We start from the raw sequence: 16713 nt of genomic DNA, 5'->3' as shown, positions 1-16713 counted from the left end.
CACCCACCACTACCCCCTCGCCCCACCAAGACCCTGATGGCCGAAGGATCTGAACTCCAGCTCCAAAATTCATGCGAATTCAATACTCTACTCCGTAATATATCTGGGTTTGTTTTTATATAAAAATAACCTTTTTCCCTAAATTTTTGCGCTAGGAAAACATGCCATGCTCACCGTGTGGTTTTATATACCGTGCCCCCAGCCCTGGTCCCGTGGGGTCTAGAGCCATGGCCTGAGGGGCGTGGAGCAGGCGGGGAGGGGGCCCAGGACGGCGGGCAGGGTCCTCAGGCTGAGGCAGGGCAAGGTGGGGGCAGGTGGGGGAGCCCGGCTGGGTGGCTGGGTGGCGCTGGGGCCCTGGGTGCCGCTGCCTTCACTGGTGGAGGTAGGCTTCCAGCCACATGTTGCCAGACTTCTTCAGGGACCTGGGAGGCGGGGGGCAGGAAGAGGTAAGGGACTCAAGTGCAAATATTAACCCCTTCCCCCCACGATGAGGAGTGTGAGTAGAGATGTCCCCGTTCCCCGGTGAGTCCCTGTCCCCTGGGGCAGGCAGCTGGGTGGGGCTGGAGGGGAGGATTGGGAGAGGAGGCTACATGCTCATTAACTGGAGCGGGACCTAGGCCTTGAGTCGGGAGGGGGGCAGCCAAGGCCAAGTCCAGGCAGGAACCAGGGTGGGCCAGCTCTCTCTGTTGCTTCCTCCTGCTGAGCCCCGCTAAGGCTTGGGATCTGCCCACCAGGAGCCTGACATCAGGCAGAGGAACCAGAAACATCAAGAACTTGCTAGGAAACCCTATGCCAGGTGTCCTAAAGGGGCCATGCCAAGTGGCAGTGGCCCCAAGGATTGGGCTGGGAAGGGCCATGAAGAAGTAGGCGGGTCTGGTGGCGCAGCGGTTAAGAATCCACCTGCCAGTGCAGGGGACACGCGTTTGAGCCCTGGTCCAGGAAGATCCCACGTGCCGCGAGCAACTAAGCCAGCGCGCCACAGCTACTGAGCCGGCACTCTAGAGCCCGCAAGCCATGACTACTAAAGACCGCGCACCTAGAGCCCGTGATCGCAACAATAGAAGCCACCACAGTGAGAAGCCCGCGCACTGCAACGAAGAGTAGCCCCCGCTCACCGCAACTACAGGAAGCCCACACGCAGCAACAAAGACCCAACACAGCCAAAAATTAATTAATTAATTAAAAAAAAAGAGAAAAAGGAGAAGTAGGTGTTCCAACACCAGTATAGAAGGAAGGGCATCCAAGTAAAGGGAACAGCATGTGCTAAGGCACAGAGGTGGAAGAGCTCTGGCTGAGAATCCGGCCTCTGTTCCCCACGGCCAAGGCTACCATCAGGGCCAAGCCATGTCATCCCTGGACAGCTGCAGGAACCCCCACTCTGTTCTTTCTGCCCCATCAGTACATTCCCACAGCCAGAGCATCTTTCCAAAATCGTGCCCCTCCTCCACTCACAGCAACTCTCCCACTCACCTAGCACACTCCTGCCTCAGGGCCTTTGCACGGCTATTCCTTTGCCCCAAATCTGCTTCCCCTAGATTTCTCCATGGCCAGCCCTCTCCCCTCCTCCCCGTCTTGCTCACACATTGCCTTCTTAATACCACCCACCGTGCCACCCCACTAAAAATTGCAACCCTGCCTGCACCACCCAGTCCCTCTCCTGCCCCCACCCTCAGGTTTTGTGGTTTTGTTTTGTTTTTTGCCGAAGCACTTCTCCCCTTCTCACATTTTCTGTAATTTACTTATTTTAACTGCCTTTTTTCTGTTTCCCCCGCTCAGATGTCAGCTCCAGGAAGGCAGGGATGTCAGCCTGTTTTGCTCACTGATATATCTGTAGCACCAAGGACAGGGCCTGGGCCTATGGTAGGTGCTCCCTAAACCCTGGCTACGTGGGCGGACCCTGGGAAGGGAGGTCACGGGCTGAGGGCAGAAAGGCTGATCGGAAAGGCCTTGGATGCCAGCTTCTACAGAGGCGCCCACGTGAGCTCAGAGAGCCAGGTGGGTGCTCAGGACGGGGCTGACCAGGCCCAGGGTGGGCAGGGGCCCCCAGGGAGCCACCGTGAGCAAAGGACCCTTACCCGATGATGTCCACCAGGGCGGTGAGGAAGGGCTTCACCTCGTAGCTGAGGCCGTGCTTGGCGCACAGGGCCTTGACCAGCGGGGCCACCCTGCGGTAGTTGTGCCTCGGCATCGTGGGGAAGAGGCTGGGGGCGGGGAGGGCGTGAGCCGGCACCCCCCCCACCCATCGCCCCCGGGCCCCGCTCACCACCCCTCCCGGGCCCTCCAGGAAATCCAGGGCTCACGTCTCGGCCTCCCTGGGGGAAGACTGGACAGAGAGGCTCAGGCCTCACTCCCACCCCCGTGGGCCCCCGGGCCCGCGCTCACTGGTGCTCAATCTGGAAGTTGAGGTGTCCGCTGAACCAGTCCAGGAAGGCGGAGGGCTCCACGTTGCAGGTGGCCGCCAGCTGCCAGGAGCGGGCGGGGCACACGTGAGGGGGCCGACACGGAGCCCGACCCCGCGGCAGCCCCGTCAGCGCCCCCCTGCCTCTCCGCTGGGGCCCGCCTCTGCTCCCCACCTGAGAGCTGGCCCAGTCCCGGTGCTTCTCGTGGCCGATCTCCTTGGGGATATGGTTCATCTGGGTGATCCACACGAACCAGTGGCTCTCCAGGACCCTGTGAGGGGAGGCCCAGGCGCTACCCCGCGTCCAGCTGACCACGCAGACCTGGGCCTCGGCTTCCCCATCTGTGCTACGGGATTGCGGCAACCCCTCCCCGCTAGTGTTTAAAGCAGCTGAGTGGTGCAGGGGCCATTGCCAGGCTGCCAGAGTTGCCCTACTCAAGACGGGGGACACCCCCGGGGCCGCTTCCCTGAGGCCTGCCACTCCCAGGATCTTGCCACTCGACAGCCCAGGGAGACAGTACTGTCCCCGTTCTGCAGATGGGGACGTGGAGGGCTGAGGTCAGGGGCCCCTGCCGCCCGTGTGTGAGCTCCCCACACCCCGCCATGCCAAACCTGGCCATACCTGACAGCCACAAAGAGGAACAGCGCCCCAGGAACACCGTAGAAGGGAATGTAGGAAAAGAGGAAGCGGGCGTAGAAGCTGGCGGCCCAGAGCAAGTCCTGTAGAGGAGGGAGGAGGAGGGCAGAGGCCTCGAGGCAGCCGGGAAGGGGAGCTGGGTCACCCTGGACGGCACGTCACCGCCCCTCTCTGGGCCTGGGTGTCTCAGCCAGGTAAGTGGGTAGGATCCCTGCCCTGCCAGCCTCAGGGGGCTGACCACGGAGGTGAAGGTGCTGTGCAGGGGTGCGGGCTGAGGTAAGCCTTGCCCGGGAAGACAAATGCCTGGCAGAAGGGGCCCAGTGGATCCCTAGCCCCAGGGAGGACACCCCACCGTGAGAGCCCCACAGCACGCCCTGTGCATACGCCCGCTCTCCCCCTGCAACCACACACAGGCACACACTCACGCCCCCTGCGCGGGTGCACACGCCTACCGCACCATCACAGGCACACCTGTTTGCGCTGGTTGAAAGGGGCTGCCCCCTGACGCCCCACCTCCTGCCACCACAGCTGTACGCCCAGGGGACCCGAACGGGGCCCCCACTCACCATCCACTGCATGCACACCAGCATGTACGCCAGGTTTTCCACCTCGAAGTTCACCAGGGTGAGCAGCGGCGGGCCGACTGCAAGGAGGGGCGTGAGAGGGCTCAGGGGTGGGGCGGGGCACAGGGCTGGGGGCGGGGCTCTGCTCCTCCAGGAAGGCCAGCGGCACTTGGCGCTGGTCCCATCCTGCTGGGATGAGCCCGCATCACCCACAAGGCCCGGTCCTCACTCATTCCCTCCGTGTCTGAGCCTCTCCAGGCTGGTCCTCGCCCCGCCACCTCCTGTGCCTCTTCAGCAGGTCGGCACCAGCCTTATACATCCGCGCCCTTTAATCCTCACCTTGTTGCCCCAACGATTGCCCTAGAGCTCTGGCTCGCCCTGCGGTGAGGGTAGGAAAGAACTCTGAAAGCTCCAGGCAAGACTGTGGTTGCTCCCTTCTGCCGGAAGGTACCCCAGGCAGAGGGAAGGGCTGGGGCAAAGGGCTGGCGATGGAAGTCGGCATGGGCTGCAGGCTAGGGCCACCAGAGAGAGGCCGGGAGAGACCTGGAGGTGCCGTGCTGAGGGGGCTGGAAGCGTCAGGTGGACCGTGCAGGCCCCGGCATGGCTCCCACCCCCAGGGGGACAAGCGGACACTCACTCAGGAAGAAGTACAGGTGCTGGTGGTTGTAGGGTAAGTATCTGCGCTTCTTCTTGCCGTACTGTGGGGACAGGCAGCCGTTGGGAAGGGCGGCTCTCCAGGCCCTCCTTGTCCCAGGCAGGGTCAGGGGGCCAGCTGGGGCCCAGGGGCCAAGGCAACTTTGGATTCTAGCCAACTGGGAAAGGGGGAAGGGGTACCCCCAGAGCAGGGGCTCAGCCTGGAGCTACAGTCGGGGGCTGGGTCAGGGGCTGGGCCACAGCAGGGGGTTCAGGGACTACCAGTTCCCCTCTGCTGCAGGCCCAGCCCGAGCGTGTCCCCCATGCACCTCGACAGACGACTCCCCCAGAAGGAAGACGGGCGCCACGGTCACATCCGGGTCCTTGTGGAAGATGTTGGGCTTGGCGTGGTGCTGGAAGTGGCGGAAGTTCCACCAGTGGGCAGAGAAGCCCTGCAGGGGAGGGGGCTCTCAGGAGTGGGGCCAGGCCGCGCCCCCCTCTCCATGGCAACCACACACTTGCGCAGACCCAGTGTGGCCCCCCCACTAAGCCCCTGGCTGCCCACCACCTGCCCCCAGCCTCACCTTCAGCTGCCCCATCACAAACTGCTGGGCCACGTGGTTCCACCGGGACTTCCTGAAGATGGAGGTGTGGCCCAGATCGTGCTGCAGACACCAGCTCTGGGCCTGGGGAGACGCAGGGTCAGGAGCCGAGGCAGGGAGCCGCCTGGGGCCCAACCCTGGGCCCCGGCCAGCCCTCCCAGCTCGCAGGGCACCCCCAAAGCTGGCACTCCACTCTAGACCCTAGTAGGCCAGTTTCCTCGGGAGGTCCAGGGGCTGCGGGTCTGTCATGGAGCTGTGGGCGGCAGCCGTCCAGCTCCCAGCCGTGGGCTCCCTCTGGGCTTATTAAGTAAAGAGCTTCCTTCGCATATTTAAACTGTAGCTTGACCCACAGATACACACTTATGGGACTGGTCATTCATTCATTCATTCATTCAGCAAGTATGTCCCGAGTGTCCATGTGTGTCAGGCCCTGTGTCTGTTGGTCAGTTTATGTGTCTGCAAGACAGCGCTGGGGTCACCTGGGAGACGGCCAGGATGAGGGCGGCCAGGGTGCTGGGCACCCAGCCGGGGCCGAGGAGGTAGATGACGAGCCAGGCGAGCATCTCCATGGCCAGGATGTGGCCCAGCAGGAAAGCGAAGAACGTGGGCTTGGCCTCAAACAGCTTCATGTCCTCGACCGCCTGGCGCAGGGCTCGGAAATCCTCGATCAGCTGGGCCTGCCACGGCGGCACGGCCAGTCAGCCGAGGAAGCAAGGGAGGCCCCAGGCGTCCCCGGAACCCCCCCAACAGCCACTCCTCCCAGCGTCAGGCCCAGTGGGTCTGTGGCCGAAGGGGACGGAGGGACCAGAGTGCCCAGCCTGGGGTGTGAGCTGGGTTGCTGGCTGGCGGCAAAGGCTCCTCCGCCACCCACAAAAGGTGTGGGGTACCTGAGAAGCAGGGAAAACCCCGAGAGTGCAGCTCATCAAAATCCTCATCATAGATGGGGATGCAGAGCCCAGAGCAGGGAAGGGGCTTGCCTGGGGTCGCCCGGCAAACGCTGGTGCGGGTGTCCCTACAGCTCTGCCTACAACTGTCTGCCCAGGAAGGGACGGCAGACCCAGCCTTGGCCCCAGGGCCCCTTGGGATAATTCGAATGAAGCTGCCACTGGCAACGCCTTCCATCCCCTCCAGCCCCCCCACTGGGGGCTTAGCCTCCACCGGGGCCCTTCTCACATTCTGGGGTCCATCCTGGCTGGGCTCCTCCGGGGCCAGCTCTCCAATCAGCAGGGGCTGCAGGAACTTGCGCACAAAATTGAGGTCCTGGTGGAAGGCGTGGAAGGCATCCTGAGGGAGAGCAGACAGTCAGGTGGACAGACAGACGGCTGGAGTAGCACCCAGAGGCAGCAGGCAGAGACAAAGTGGAAGGGCTGTTGATGCAAGGGCAGAGCAGACAGACGGACAGGCAGGCAGGAAGGCAGGCAGTCCGCTGGTGTTTCAGCCGTCATAGAAATAGGACCACACGGGTCAGCCTTGCCTGTGAGCCCTCCCTGGTCCTCCCCAGGCCTTGGGTGCCCCAACAGACACCCCTCGCCTGCCAGGATCCAGCTGTTTCACGCCGCCATGGGGCCCTTCCCCAAATTCGGTCGGGTATTTTAAAATCTGGACTAACAGGGGACTTCCCTGGTGGTCCAGTGGGTAAGACTCTGTGCTCCCAATGCAGGGGGCCCGGGATCGATCCCTGGTTGGAGGAACTATATCCCACATGCACGGCGCAACTAAGAGCCCGCGTGCTGCAACTAAGACCCGGCGCGGCCACAATAATAAATAAATAAATAAATGTATTTTTTAAAAGTCTGGATTGGGGCTTCCCTGGTGGCGTGGTGGTTAAGAATCCGCCTGCCAATGCAGGGGACACAGGTTCGAGCCCTGGTCCGGGAAGATCCCATGTGCCACGGAGCAACTAAGCCCGTGCGCCACAACTACTGAAGCCCGCATGCCTAGAGCCTGTGCTCCGCCACAAGAGAAGCCACTGCGATGAGAAGCCTGCGCACCGCAACGAAGAGTAGCCCCTGCTCGCCGCAACGAGAGAAAGCCCGGGCGCAGCAATGAAGACCCAATGCAGCCAAAAATAAATTAATTAATTAATTAATTTAAAAAAATAAATCAGGATTTACAGAAAGTTCTCCCTGGAAGACTCTGATTCCTTTCCTGAAAGGGTTTGACTTTTCCAAAAAGATGACTGGGAAGCTTTCTTGAAATCATATGCTTTTCTACTGGGTCACAAACATCAGATTAATCACCTTTCACACACACAAGCAGTGGGTAAAACGTGGGTGAGGAAACTTGCAATTGACGACCACTGGGCCACCGGGAGAAAAAAAAATCAGTCGAGGACCACACAGCCCGAAGATGCTCAAACAGTTAAACTCGCTTGATTTTAAAAGCAGGAGTGGAAAATAAAAGTTTTTTAAACAGTAAGTTAAATAAACAATCTAACATTCCTGTGATTCTCTGTCATGGGGGCAGGGTGCAGAGCAGGAGAAGGGGTTGGAGGAAGAGAGCGACCCCAGGAAAGATAAAGGGCTGTGGAAAGGGACCGGTCAGGAAGTGACCCCGACCTCTAGCACCGGGCAGTTCTGAAGTGTGAGTAAACTTGAACTTCACGCTTGGGACTCACTCAGTCTTCCTGATCTAGCCCTGGTGTCACTGGCTCATTGCTGTTCACAGCTCTTCAACCCATTTTTATCTTTGCACTTTCGGAGACTCTCTCTGAGAGAGCCAACCCCCAGCCGGCCAGCAGCCTGAACTGTGGAAGCCGTGCCTGGAGTAGTGGCGGGTCCCCTTGGGCCAGGGAAGGTGACTGCTGGCTGCTAGTGAGCCTAGCAGTGCCTGGTGGGTGTTAAAACAGCAGGGCCCCTGTCCTCACTTCAGGACATCCCACACCGTCCCATCCCCGGGGACAGAAACACCTCAGGCCCCTCCAGCTCCCACCTGAAGGCCACCCCTGCAGGATTCACCCGAGGGGTCCCCTTTCTTGCTGCCTGCTCTCTTACTGGCGCAGGGCAGTCTGAGGACCTGGGGGCTCAGAGGATGTAGTTTCTGGGATAACCTAGGCCCTTGGGAAGGCTGACTTGGGGCCCCTCCGTGGAGCTCATAATAGGGGAAGGGGTTGTATAGGTACAGACCTCACCCTCATGACGGAAGAGCCTTGTGGAGGGGCATCGCCCCTGGGGTGGGGGGAAGCTGGCCCCACAGGAAGCTGCCCGGGCGCTGGCCTACTGGGGAGCCGCGGGAGCGGCACTGGCTGGGGAGCTAAGAGGAAGATTGCTCTTGTGGTTGGTTGACCCCGCTTACCGTGACCTTGAGCGAGTCTGTTCTCCTGCCTGGAACTAGGCAAGTCCAGGGGGAACATCAAAGGGGCGCGCCCCCAGGGCCTTTTGGGCTCTGGACTATAGAGCACTAAGGTTTTTTTCTTTTTATTTGTAGTCAAACACACATAAAATTGACCATCATCACCATTTTGAAGTGTACAGTTCAGTGGCATTAAGTGTACTCACACTGTTGGGCAACCATCACCGCCATGCATCTCCAAACCTTTTTCATCTTCCCCAGTTGAAACTCTGTCCCCATGAGACCCTAGCTCACCATTTCCACCTCCCCCCGGCCTCTGGAAACCACCGTGCTGCTTTCTGTCTCTACGAATTGACTCACAGAAACTTCCCTGGCGGTCCAGTGCTTAAGACTCCGCGCTTCCACTGCAGCGGGCGCGGGTTCCACCCCTGGTCAGGGAACTAAGATCCCACCTGCTTCGAGGTGCGGCCGAAAAAAGAACAATTGACTCGTAGAAGAGGAATCATACAGTATTTGTCCTTTTGTGACGGACCTGTCACTTAGCATCGTGTCTTCAAGGTTCATCCATGTGTGGCATGTCAGAATTTCCTTCCTTTTTAAGGCTGAGCGAGCGCTGACTCTGATTACCTCTCGTTTTCTTTGAAACCGCCCTGGTGGCACATAGAGGCACACGGCATGCTACAAAGAGCGTGACACCAGAGGTGCACACGTGTCACGGAAGTGCAGTGCCTTCAGGGTGCGCCTCCACGCGTGCTGACACCACCACCGACCCACTAAGGCTCCCAGACACGCTTGGGAATACGCGCACAGGCAAGGCCACAAGAACACCCAGACAGACACGGCCTGGCGCACACAGACGCACAGAGCAGACGTGTGTGCGGTGGCTCCGGCCCCAGGCTTCCCTCTCTCCCAGCCCCGCGCTCTCACGACCTCTGTGTCTGTTCCGGGGCCGCCCCGGCGCCCGGCCGACCTCAGATGCTCCAGGGCCATGCTGAGGAGCTGCGGGAGCAGCTCTCCCTCCCCAACTCCTTTCCCTTGGTCCTGATTCACCCAAGCCAGGCCTGGAAATGCCCTGAAGGAGGACAGAGCCAGGCCTGCCCGAGGGACCCCCAGCCAGGCATGTCCTTTGCACTGAGGACGGAAGTTGTGCGCCCCCTCAGGTCCGGGCAGGGACATCCCAGAGCTGGTGGACAAGCCTTCCGCTGGTGGGTGGGAAAGCGCGGGGCTGTGCCAGGTCCTCGGATAGCAGCTCGGGCTCCTGGGGCTGGGTGGGCACTGCTGAGCCTACGCTTCTTGCAGTCTGAGTACCAACAAGGTGGGTCCCTGGCCGCAGACCAAAACCTCAGCAAACAGCTTTTCCTGGAACATTGGCTGGGGCCATGTGACTCAGTCCTCTTTGGCCTCTGTTTAAGGATTCAGGAGCTGGGCAGAAGACTCAGAGAGGTTGAGCCACTTACCCAAGGTCACACAGCTCCATTTGATGGAGGTTGGACCAGAACTTGGTCTGACCGTAAAACTGTGCTTGTGGCCACTCGGCAGTAGCCCCAGGGTGGCCACTCCTGGTCAGAGGGAAGGCAGTGGGTCTCCTAGGTGGAGGGAAGGGGCCCTCGTCACGAGGCTGGTCACCATCCCGAGGAGCCAAGGATCTGGCTGCTCGGAGACCGGGCTGTGGGGGTCGGGACGGTGGTCCTGGTGCTTCTGGGGCTGCACTGACCAAGCTTCAGTGTACTGCAGGAGGCCCCACCCCTGATGCGCCTGGAAACGTCCTCCCAGGGGCATAGGTGCAAACTTTGTGACCCTCCCCCACGGGGATGGCAACTGAGGCCTCTCACGGGTTCTTGGAACAGAGTTGGGTGAAACTTGTAGAATTCAAACAATGTCTCTAAACATAAGCTGCGGTTGACAGGGACAGGCCCTTGTTCACAGGGGTGGCCTCAGAGCCCTGCACAGAGCTGGGGCAGGATGGCAGGTGTGCATAAGTGGGCAAGGAGCTCAGGCGTCTGAACCATTTTGCCCGTGAGGGAACAGAGGCTCTGGCCTGCCCAGGTCAGAGTTCGTAGTGGCAGAGCTGGGATTCGAATCCAGGTCTACCTTCTGTGACGTCCCTGCTCTCCCAGGACAGAGCTCCCACCCAGCCTTGCTTCAGTCCCTGGAAGCCTCAGAGCGGCTCCTGCCCTGCCCCCAGCCCCGCCTTGAACTCCAGGTAGCAGCTGGTGAAGGGTGGGAGTGGGGAGGCTCGGGAGCCAGCCTGCAGGGGATGGAATCTGAGCCGCCACTTAGGAGCTGAGCCCTGGAGACACAGACAAGGTCGCACCCCCTCTCCATCCTATATTTTTTCAGTAATCAGGAACCACAAATACCCATCTCGTGGAGCTGCTGGGAGGACTGAGTCAGTGCAGGCAGAGCACTTAGAAGGGGCCTGGTGTCCCGTGAGATTCAGGCCCGCAGGCAGGAGGGTGGAGGTGCGCCCTGCTGGTCACTGTCCTGGCCAGCCTGAGGCTAGGAAACAGGAGGGGCTGGTAGCCTCCTTCCACCCCAGAGATAAGGTAGGGGCGGGGAGCATTTCTGGTCACTTCTCCAAAGAATCTGGAATGTTCCAGATCAGGAAGGGGGTAGAGCAGGGAAGGAAGCAGGGCTGCTGGGGGCTCAGGTGGTCTGGGTCTGCTCCTCTTAACCTCAGCTCAGGAGGCAGCAGGGGGTTGTGAGGATGGGAGAGTGGACACACCCAGGAATTTCTTCCTCCCTCACTCTCCTGGGGGGGAAGATAAAGCAGGATCTCACGCCCAGGTCAGATGCTCCTTCCCATCCTCTCCCTGGGTCTCCTCACAGGAGGCCAATGGGGAGGCACCATCAGTATCCCCATTTTATAGATGAGGAAACTGACGCCAAAGGGCACACAGCCCTGAACATGAGCATCAACTCCCGCTGGAGCAGCAGAGCCCAGCTCAAGGACGGATGTCCTCAGGAAGTTGCCCCTGTCCCCCCAGCACCCCTGGTGTCCCTGGTGACAGGTGTGGTGGTGGTGGTGGGGTTCCTCCATCCAGCACCCTTGGCCTCACAGGTGTCACTGACCCCGCGGTGGCCTGAAGTGGCCAGGCCCTCTGGCCCCGGGTCCTCTCTCCACCACTGAGCTCTGGCTCTTTCCCGCTGCTGTTTCCTGAGAAACCCATGGCTGCCACTTGGGCATCCTTGGGAGGAAATGCAGAGGGACTGCCGGCGTGCTTAGGATACTAGCATCCCCACCCCTGCTCCCCAAGTTCCTGCCCAGCACCATATGATCCGACGCCTCCCCCAGGGCACTGCCATCCCCCTCTTGCCCCACCAGGGGCCTGGGTGGGTGGGGACACTGCAGAAAACACCCACAGAGCCCAGAGAGGTCACACTTCACGGGGAGTGGCCCTTAGGCAGCTCTCGAGGCAGCTAGTGTGGTAAGCGGAAGCAGAGTACGGCTTCCTCAGCTCTGGAGCCAGGTTGTCTGAGCTCCTGGCCAGCCCCTGTCTCCGGCCCCACCCTCGCTCCACAGCCTCAGATCTGCCCAGATCTCCCAGATACAAACCCCACCCTCCAAGCCCAAGGACAAAGGCCCTGCCCTTTGAGGGTTCCAAGAAGGTCCCTTCAAATCACCCATATTCAACCTCAGTCTCCTCATCTGCAAAGTGGGCTAACGCTAGGACCACCTCTGAAGCTTGTTTTCTTGAGACCACACTGAGCTAAACCCTAATGGTTCCTGTTGGTGTGCCTGAGCCCACAGCATCACCTGCCCCCTGCCCTGGACATACCTGCACGCCAGGGCCCAGGTGAATGGCCACCTCTTCCAAGCGGCCTCCCCTGGGGAGGGCAGGTCCCCACCATCTCTTCTCTTAATGCCTCCCCCTTCTCCTAGGAGGCTCTGCCTTCCCCCTCCTCATCAGGGATCTGTTTAAATGTATATCAGATTCCCCTGGCTTCCCTGCTCTGCCCTTCAAGCTCCCCTTAGAATAAAACAAAAGTCCTGCTTCCCCTGCTACCTCTGGACCACACTGCCTGCCCTTCTCCTCACTGCAGCGCTCCAGCCACGCTGATAGCGGATTGCCTTGCTGTTCCTTAAATGCACGGAGTCCCACCTCCGAGCCTTTGCCCTAGCTGGTCCCTCTGCCAAGGAACATCCTCCTAGCAGATTTTTTTTTTTTTTTTTTTTTGCGCAGCACGTGGGTTCTTAGTTCCCCGACCAGGGATCAAACCCGTGACCCCTGCAGCGGAAAAGCGGAGTCCTAACCACTGGATTCCCAGGGAAGTCCCTCCTAGCACATTTTTTTGTTCACAGCTGTATCTTCAGAGGTTAGAACAGGGTTTGGCACGTAGGATATGCTCGTTGCATATCTGCTGTTGGATTTAATGATTTGATAATTGAAGAATGAATGAATGAATGAATGAAATAAACAGCTAAGTGGCAGTGAAGCGGGTGGTTAAGAGCATGGGCTGTGGATTCAAATCCCAGACCCATCATTTAATTTCAAGTCACTTTGCCTCTCTGAGTCTGTTTTCTCATCTTTAAAATGGAAATAGCAGTAACAGTACCTGTCCCATAGAGGTATCATGAGGATTCAGAGAGGGGTATCTATAAATCAAGCACTGAATTCAGAGCCCAGCACACAGTAGGTGCTCGGCACCCAGGCCTGGTAAACTCACGATCAGCAGCAGCTGGGCCTCACCCCTCCATGGCTGGCTCCACTAGTCTCAGGCCGCCTGTGACTCTTAGACAAACCTGGCCCAAGGCCCAGAGCGCTCTCCCCAGGGTACCCGGCTTTGTATCCCAGGATGGCCACAGACTGACTTCACGGCGCAGGAACTCTGGGCATTTCCTGGCAGGAAGGCTTTTGTGGCGTGAACAGGAGAACAGCTGATGGGCAGCAGGGGCTGCTAAAAGGTGGCTGCGGGAACAGAGCCTGGCAAGATGGCTGCCCCACCCCCGCCTGTGTTCCAGGGCCGGGGATGGCGTGCCTGGGGTCTGGGCTGGACCACACAGGGCACTGGGGTGATCTGATCCCTGCTCTGCCCTGTGGGCCCACCACAGACAAAGACTGGGGTCCCCCAACCCCAGCCTCCTCACAACCCCTTTGGCCTGAACAGACCAGGTATTTCTGGCAACTCCAGCCCAGGGTTTGGGGCCTCGGGGAAGCTAAGAGATGGCCTAACATCATGTCCTGTTACAGCCATGAAGGAACCAGACAAGGTCACCCAGCAAAGACGTGGCTATGCCGTGGCTGTCCACTGCACTCTACAGTCTGCAGGGCACACTCCCACTTCTCTGCCGGCAACACAAACTGACCAGGAACAACTATATAGCAGCTCTGGGACCACGGAGCTGAGAAGGCACAGTCCTGCCCTCCGCCGGCTCACTGTCTGGCCCAGCTGTCCCCACTTTACAGATGAGGAAACTGAGGTTCAGAGGAGTGATATGCCTGGCTCCAGGTCCCTCAGAGCCTCCAACGGCAGAGCCGGGACCTGGCCCCAGGGAACGGACAGAGTGTTTTAATGGAAATGGGAAAACAGACCTTACTGGTGATGAATCAGTGAGAAACCTGTCACGGGGCGGGGGGAGGGGTCTCAGGGTCTAGAGCTAAATGGGGTTCCCACACGGGAGGGCCCCCAGCACAGACCTGGGCACCAAACGGGAAAAAACGATTCGTAAGTATTCTCCATCGTCTTCCTCTTGCCAGCCTCCATCCCGTCCGACAGGTCAGAGGTTGAAAAAAGGCCAGAGTAGCTGCCCCCAGCATCCTGGAGGGGTGGCCAGGGCTCAGCCAGGCTGAGGGGGGAGGGGCTGTGGCACCTCACGCCCCCCGCGCCCTGGCAGCAACACACACATGTATAACCACGCGCACAAACACATGCCTCGTTCGCACGTGGACAGGCCTAACACGGTCACGCACTCCCTGGCCCACAGTCAGCTCCAACGCCGTGGCCACCGCCGGGCCGCCCGGCACTACCCACAAGGCTTTCCCGGTCAGCTTCTAGAGTTTCAGGAGGTTTCTGACCCTAACCTCTCAGCTTCCTGGGGAAGTGAGGAAGAGACACTTTCCCCCCTAAAAGAGTCCCAGGAAGGTTGCGCAAGCCACGGGAGAAGGCAGTGGGCAGAGAGCAGATGTTTCTGGCAACAGGGGCACTGACCCTCCTGCGATGGGACACAATCGCTTTTGTTATCTGAAGTTCCGCCAGTTAGGGATTCATCCCCTGGAATCTTGAAGACCTTCCTGGTACCCAGTGTGACCAGCCTAGAATTCTGGATGGTCAAGGACAGAGTGTCACGGCCCCAGGTCCTATTGTCCAGCTGGGGGACTGTGGGAAAAGGGGCTGGTGAGGACTCTCATCCTGATGCTGCTCTGCCAGATGGTCCCACTGGACAGGCCACATTCCTCCTTGACCAGAACATGTCTGAACGTGGCTGCAAAGGGGAAGCTGGGGTCCACAGGGGCCAGCCTGTTCCTGGGGTGAACGTGCTTCCCAAAGAGGCCCACCCAGCCTGACTAGCGAAATTCTCCCCCATGCAGCTGTTAGCCCAGGAGAGGTGAGTCACGGCTCCTCAGAGCCATTTACAGCAGCTCTTGGGAGCCACAGACCTCTAGGCCTCACTCAAGCTTTGCTGCCCAGCCTCCAGCCTCTGATGGCAGGCACATCCTTGCCAGCCCCTGGGGAACCCGCCCTACCGCTGGCATCCAGCAAGCGCTCGGCATGAAGAGCCTGGTCTGGGAGAGCCAGCACCGAGAGGAGGAACCTCAGAGCATCAGGGAGCCCCCTCACCAAGGGCCAGCGCTTTCTGCCATGACACACCCACCTCTGAGAGCCCCTTCCTCCCCGCACAGCTCTGCTCCAGACCAGCCCTGGTCCACTGCCGGGGGTATGGGTCCTCCATGCTGATGTGGTCTCCCTACTCCACATCAGGCCCCGGCTGGTAGATCCCAACTCTGGGTCTCCGGCCGGGAGGTCAAAGGTCAGCGAGAGTAAGAAGGATGCTAAGGCCCCGCCGGTGGAGCTGGGCACGGTGCCCACGAGCAGGCCCCAGCGAGCGCTGGGCTCTACCCCGCCAGCGGTGGGCGGCCTTACCGTGGCGTCCTCGGCGCCGTGGTGGCCGATGAGGCGGCTTCCCCCCGGGTGCCGCTGTGCCCAGCGGCTGATGTCGTAGACGCGACGCTCGATGACCAGCCACTTGTCGCCTGGCAGGTTGTGCGGGCGGATCTGCTCCCAGCGGAAGGTGGGCAGCGTCGCCCCCAGCTGCGCAGGTCCCCCTCCGGGCTCCCCGACGCCGCCCATGGCTGCGTGCAAAAGTCCTCGCGAAGCCGGGACCTCGCGGAACGAGACCTCTTGAGGAGCGAGGCCGCGTTCAAAGACCTCCTCCGCCGCCACCCGCTGCTCCGCGGCCCCGCCCTGCCGCTGCGGCCGCCGTACGAGCGTGCGCCGGGCTGTCTGCCGGCAACTTTTCACTCCCTTATAATCGCGCTGACAGCGCTCGCCTCGCCCTCCCCGCACCCCGGCCCCTGCCGCCGCCCCGTACCCGCCCCAATCCCGGCGCAGCGCCTGGGCCCCCATTGGCTGCGCCGCGCTCTGGCGGGGCTGGCGGGGAGGGCCGTGTCGAGGCTGGCGCGCCCCGCCCGCGAGGCTCCGCGGCCACAACACCCTGGCCTGCGGGGGGCACCGTCCGCAGCCGGGCTTTGCGCTCGGCAGTGCGGGGGCGGGGCGGGGCCGGAGGGACGGAAAGCCCACAGCCGGCGTCCGCCGCGCCCTCGGGGGTCCGGTCCGCGCCCAGTGGGGCCCAGAACAAGAGTCTGCGAAGAATGGGCTTCCCGCCGCGCCTCCTAGAACGTTAAACCCTGAGCGCTCAGAGGTGGGGACACTACCTAGGGGTGACCATAAACAGCTCTCAAACCATGGGTCCCCAGAATCGGCTCAGCGAGGCCCCTCTATCGGGGCTGAGGTTACTGGCCTGACCGCCCTCCCCCCGTCCCCGCCCATCTATGGAAGTCGGTGGGCTTCCTGCCTTTGGAGCTGCAGGGTCGGTGATGCCTTGGGATGGCCATTGGGGCAGAAGGGGAGCAGGGGCGCCAGAGTGGGGAGTGGGGTGCTGTCATTCACCGGATGTGGTTGCTCTACTGGCTGGCTTGCTCGGTACGGTACCCTTGCCTACTTTTTACTTAAATTCCTTCTGAGAGCGTAGGTTGCTCCCCTACGGTCTGTAGTTTTTTTTGAGACAAAGGTACGTGTTCCTAAAAGTTAAGAATTCACACCTAACACCGAATGAAATCAGGCTAAGGTTATGCTACAGGGCAGGAAGTGTCAAACTTGAGTGCACGTCAGAATCATCAGAGGGCCTGTCAAGACACTGACTGCTGGGCTCATCCCCGGAGTGGGACTCAGCAGGTCTGCTTTGGGGGCAGAGAATCGTGTTTTAACAAGTTCCCAGGTGATGCTGATGTGGTGATGCGGATGTCCTGGTTGGGGGAACACACTTTGAGAACCCTAAGTACAGTTCTCTGATGTGCTAAAATTTTATTTTCGTTTCACACTTTGTAGGAAATCATTGTCACTAACATTTGTGGGACAGGTTGGGCAGGA

General features: G+C 60.3%; 2 protein-coding genes across 2 annotated transcripts in view; one reads left to right on the top strand and one right to left on the bottom strand.

The window, feature by feature from the left end:
• Positions 1-3687, top strand: part of FADS2 (fatty acid desaturase 2) — a 43467-nt gene extending 39780 nt beyond the window's left edge. Inside the window, exon 13 of the mRNA XM_060158979.1 lies at positions 1777-3687. The gene's annotated coding sequence lies outside the window, so the exon portion shown is untranslated. The remainder of the gene's footprint in view (positions 1-1776) is intronic.
• FADS3 (fatty acid desaturase 3) lies at positions 99-15593 on the bottom strand. The gene is made up of 12 exons (XM_060158981.1): positions 15208-15593; positions 6007-6117; positions 5313-5510; positions 4816-4917; positions 4561-4683; positions 4236-4296; positions 3602-3678; positions 3021-3118; positions 2574-2670; positions 2383-2462; positions 2076-2201; positions 99-422 (listed from the first exon to the last, which is right to left on the bottom strand). The coding sequence occupies exons 1-12, from the start codon at positions 15412-15414 to the stop codon at positions 371-373; spliced, it is 1332 nt and encodes a 443-aa protein (XP_060014964.1). The 5' UTR covers positions 15415-15593; the 3' UTR covers positions 99-370.
• Positions 15594-16713: the final 1120 nt, after the last annotated feature.

Source organism: Lagenorhynchus albirostris, chromosome 9 (assembly GCF_949774975.1).
Source record: "Lagenorhynchus albirostris chromosome 9, mLagAlb1.1, whole genome shotgun sequence".
Taxonomy (NCBI): Eukaryota; Metazoa; Chordata; class Mammalia; order Artiodactyla; family Delphinidae; genus Lagenorhynchus; species Lagenorhynchus albirostris.
The sequence above is the reverse complement of the archived record's forward strand: the minus strand, read 5'-3'. Positions and strand labels throughout refer to the sequence as shown.

Bases quoted from the DNA above. Each gene is read 5' to 3' on its own strand.
- FADS3 (XM_060158981.1), bottom strand. From the start codon at position 15,414: ATGGGCGGCGTCGGGGAGCCCGGAGGGGGACCTGCGCAGCTGGGGGCG. The intron at 4,918-5,312 runs GTGACCCCAGCG...GCGTCTCCCCAG, and splicing joins TCATCCTGGCCGTCTCCCAG to GCCCAGAGCTGGTGTCTGCA. The intron at 3,679-4,235 runs GTGAGTGTCCGC...CCCTCCTTGCAG, and splicing joins GCACCTGTACTTCTTCCTGA to TCGGCCCGCCGCTGCTCACC.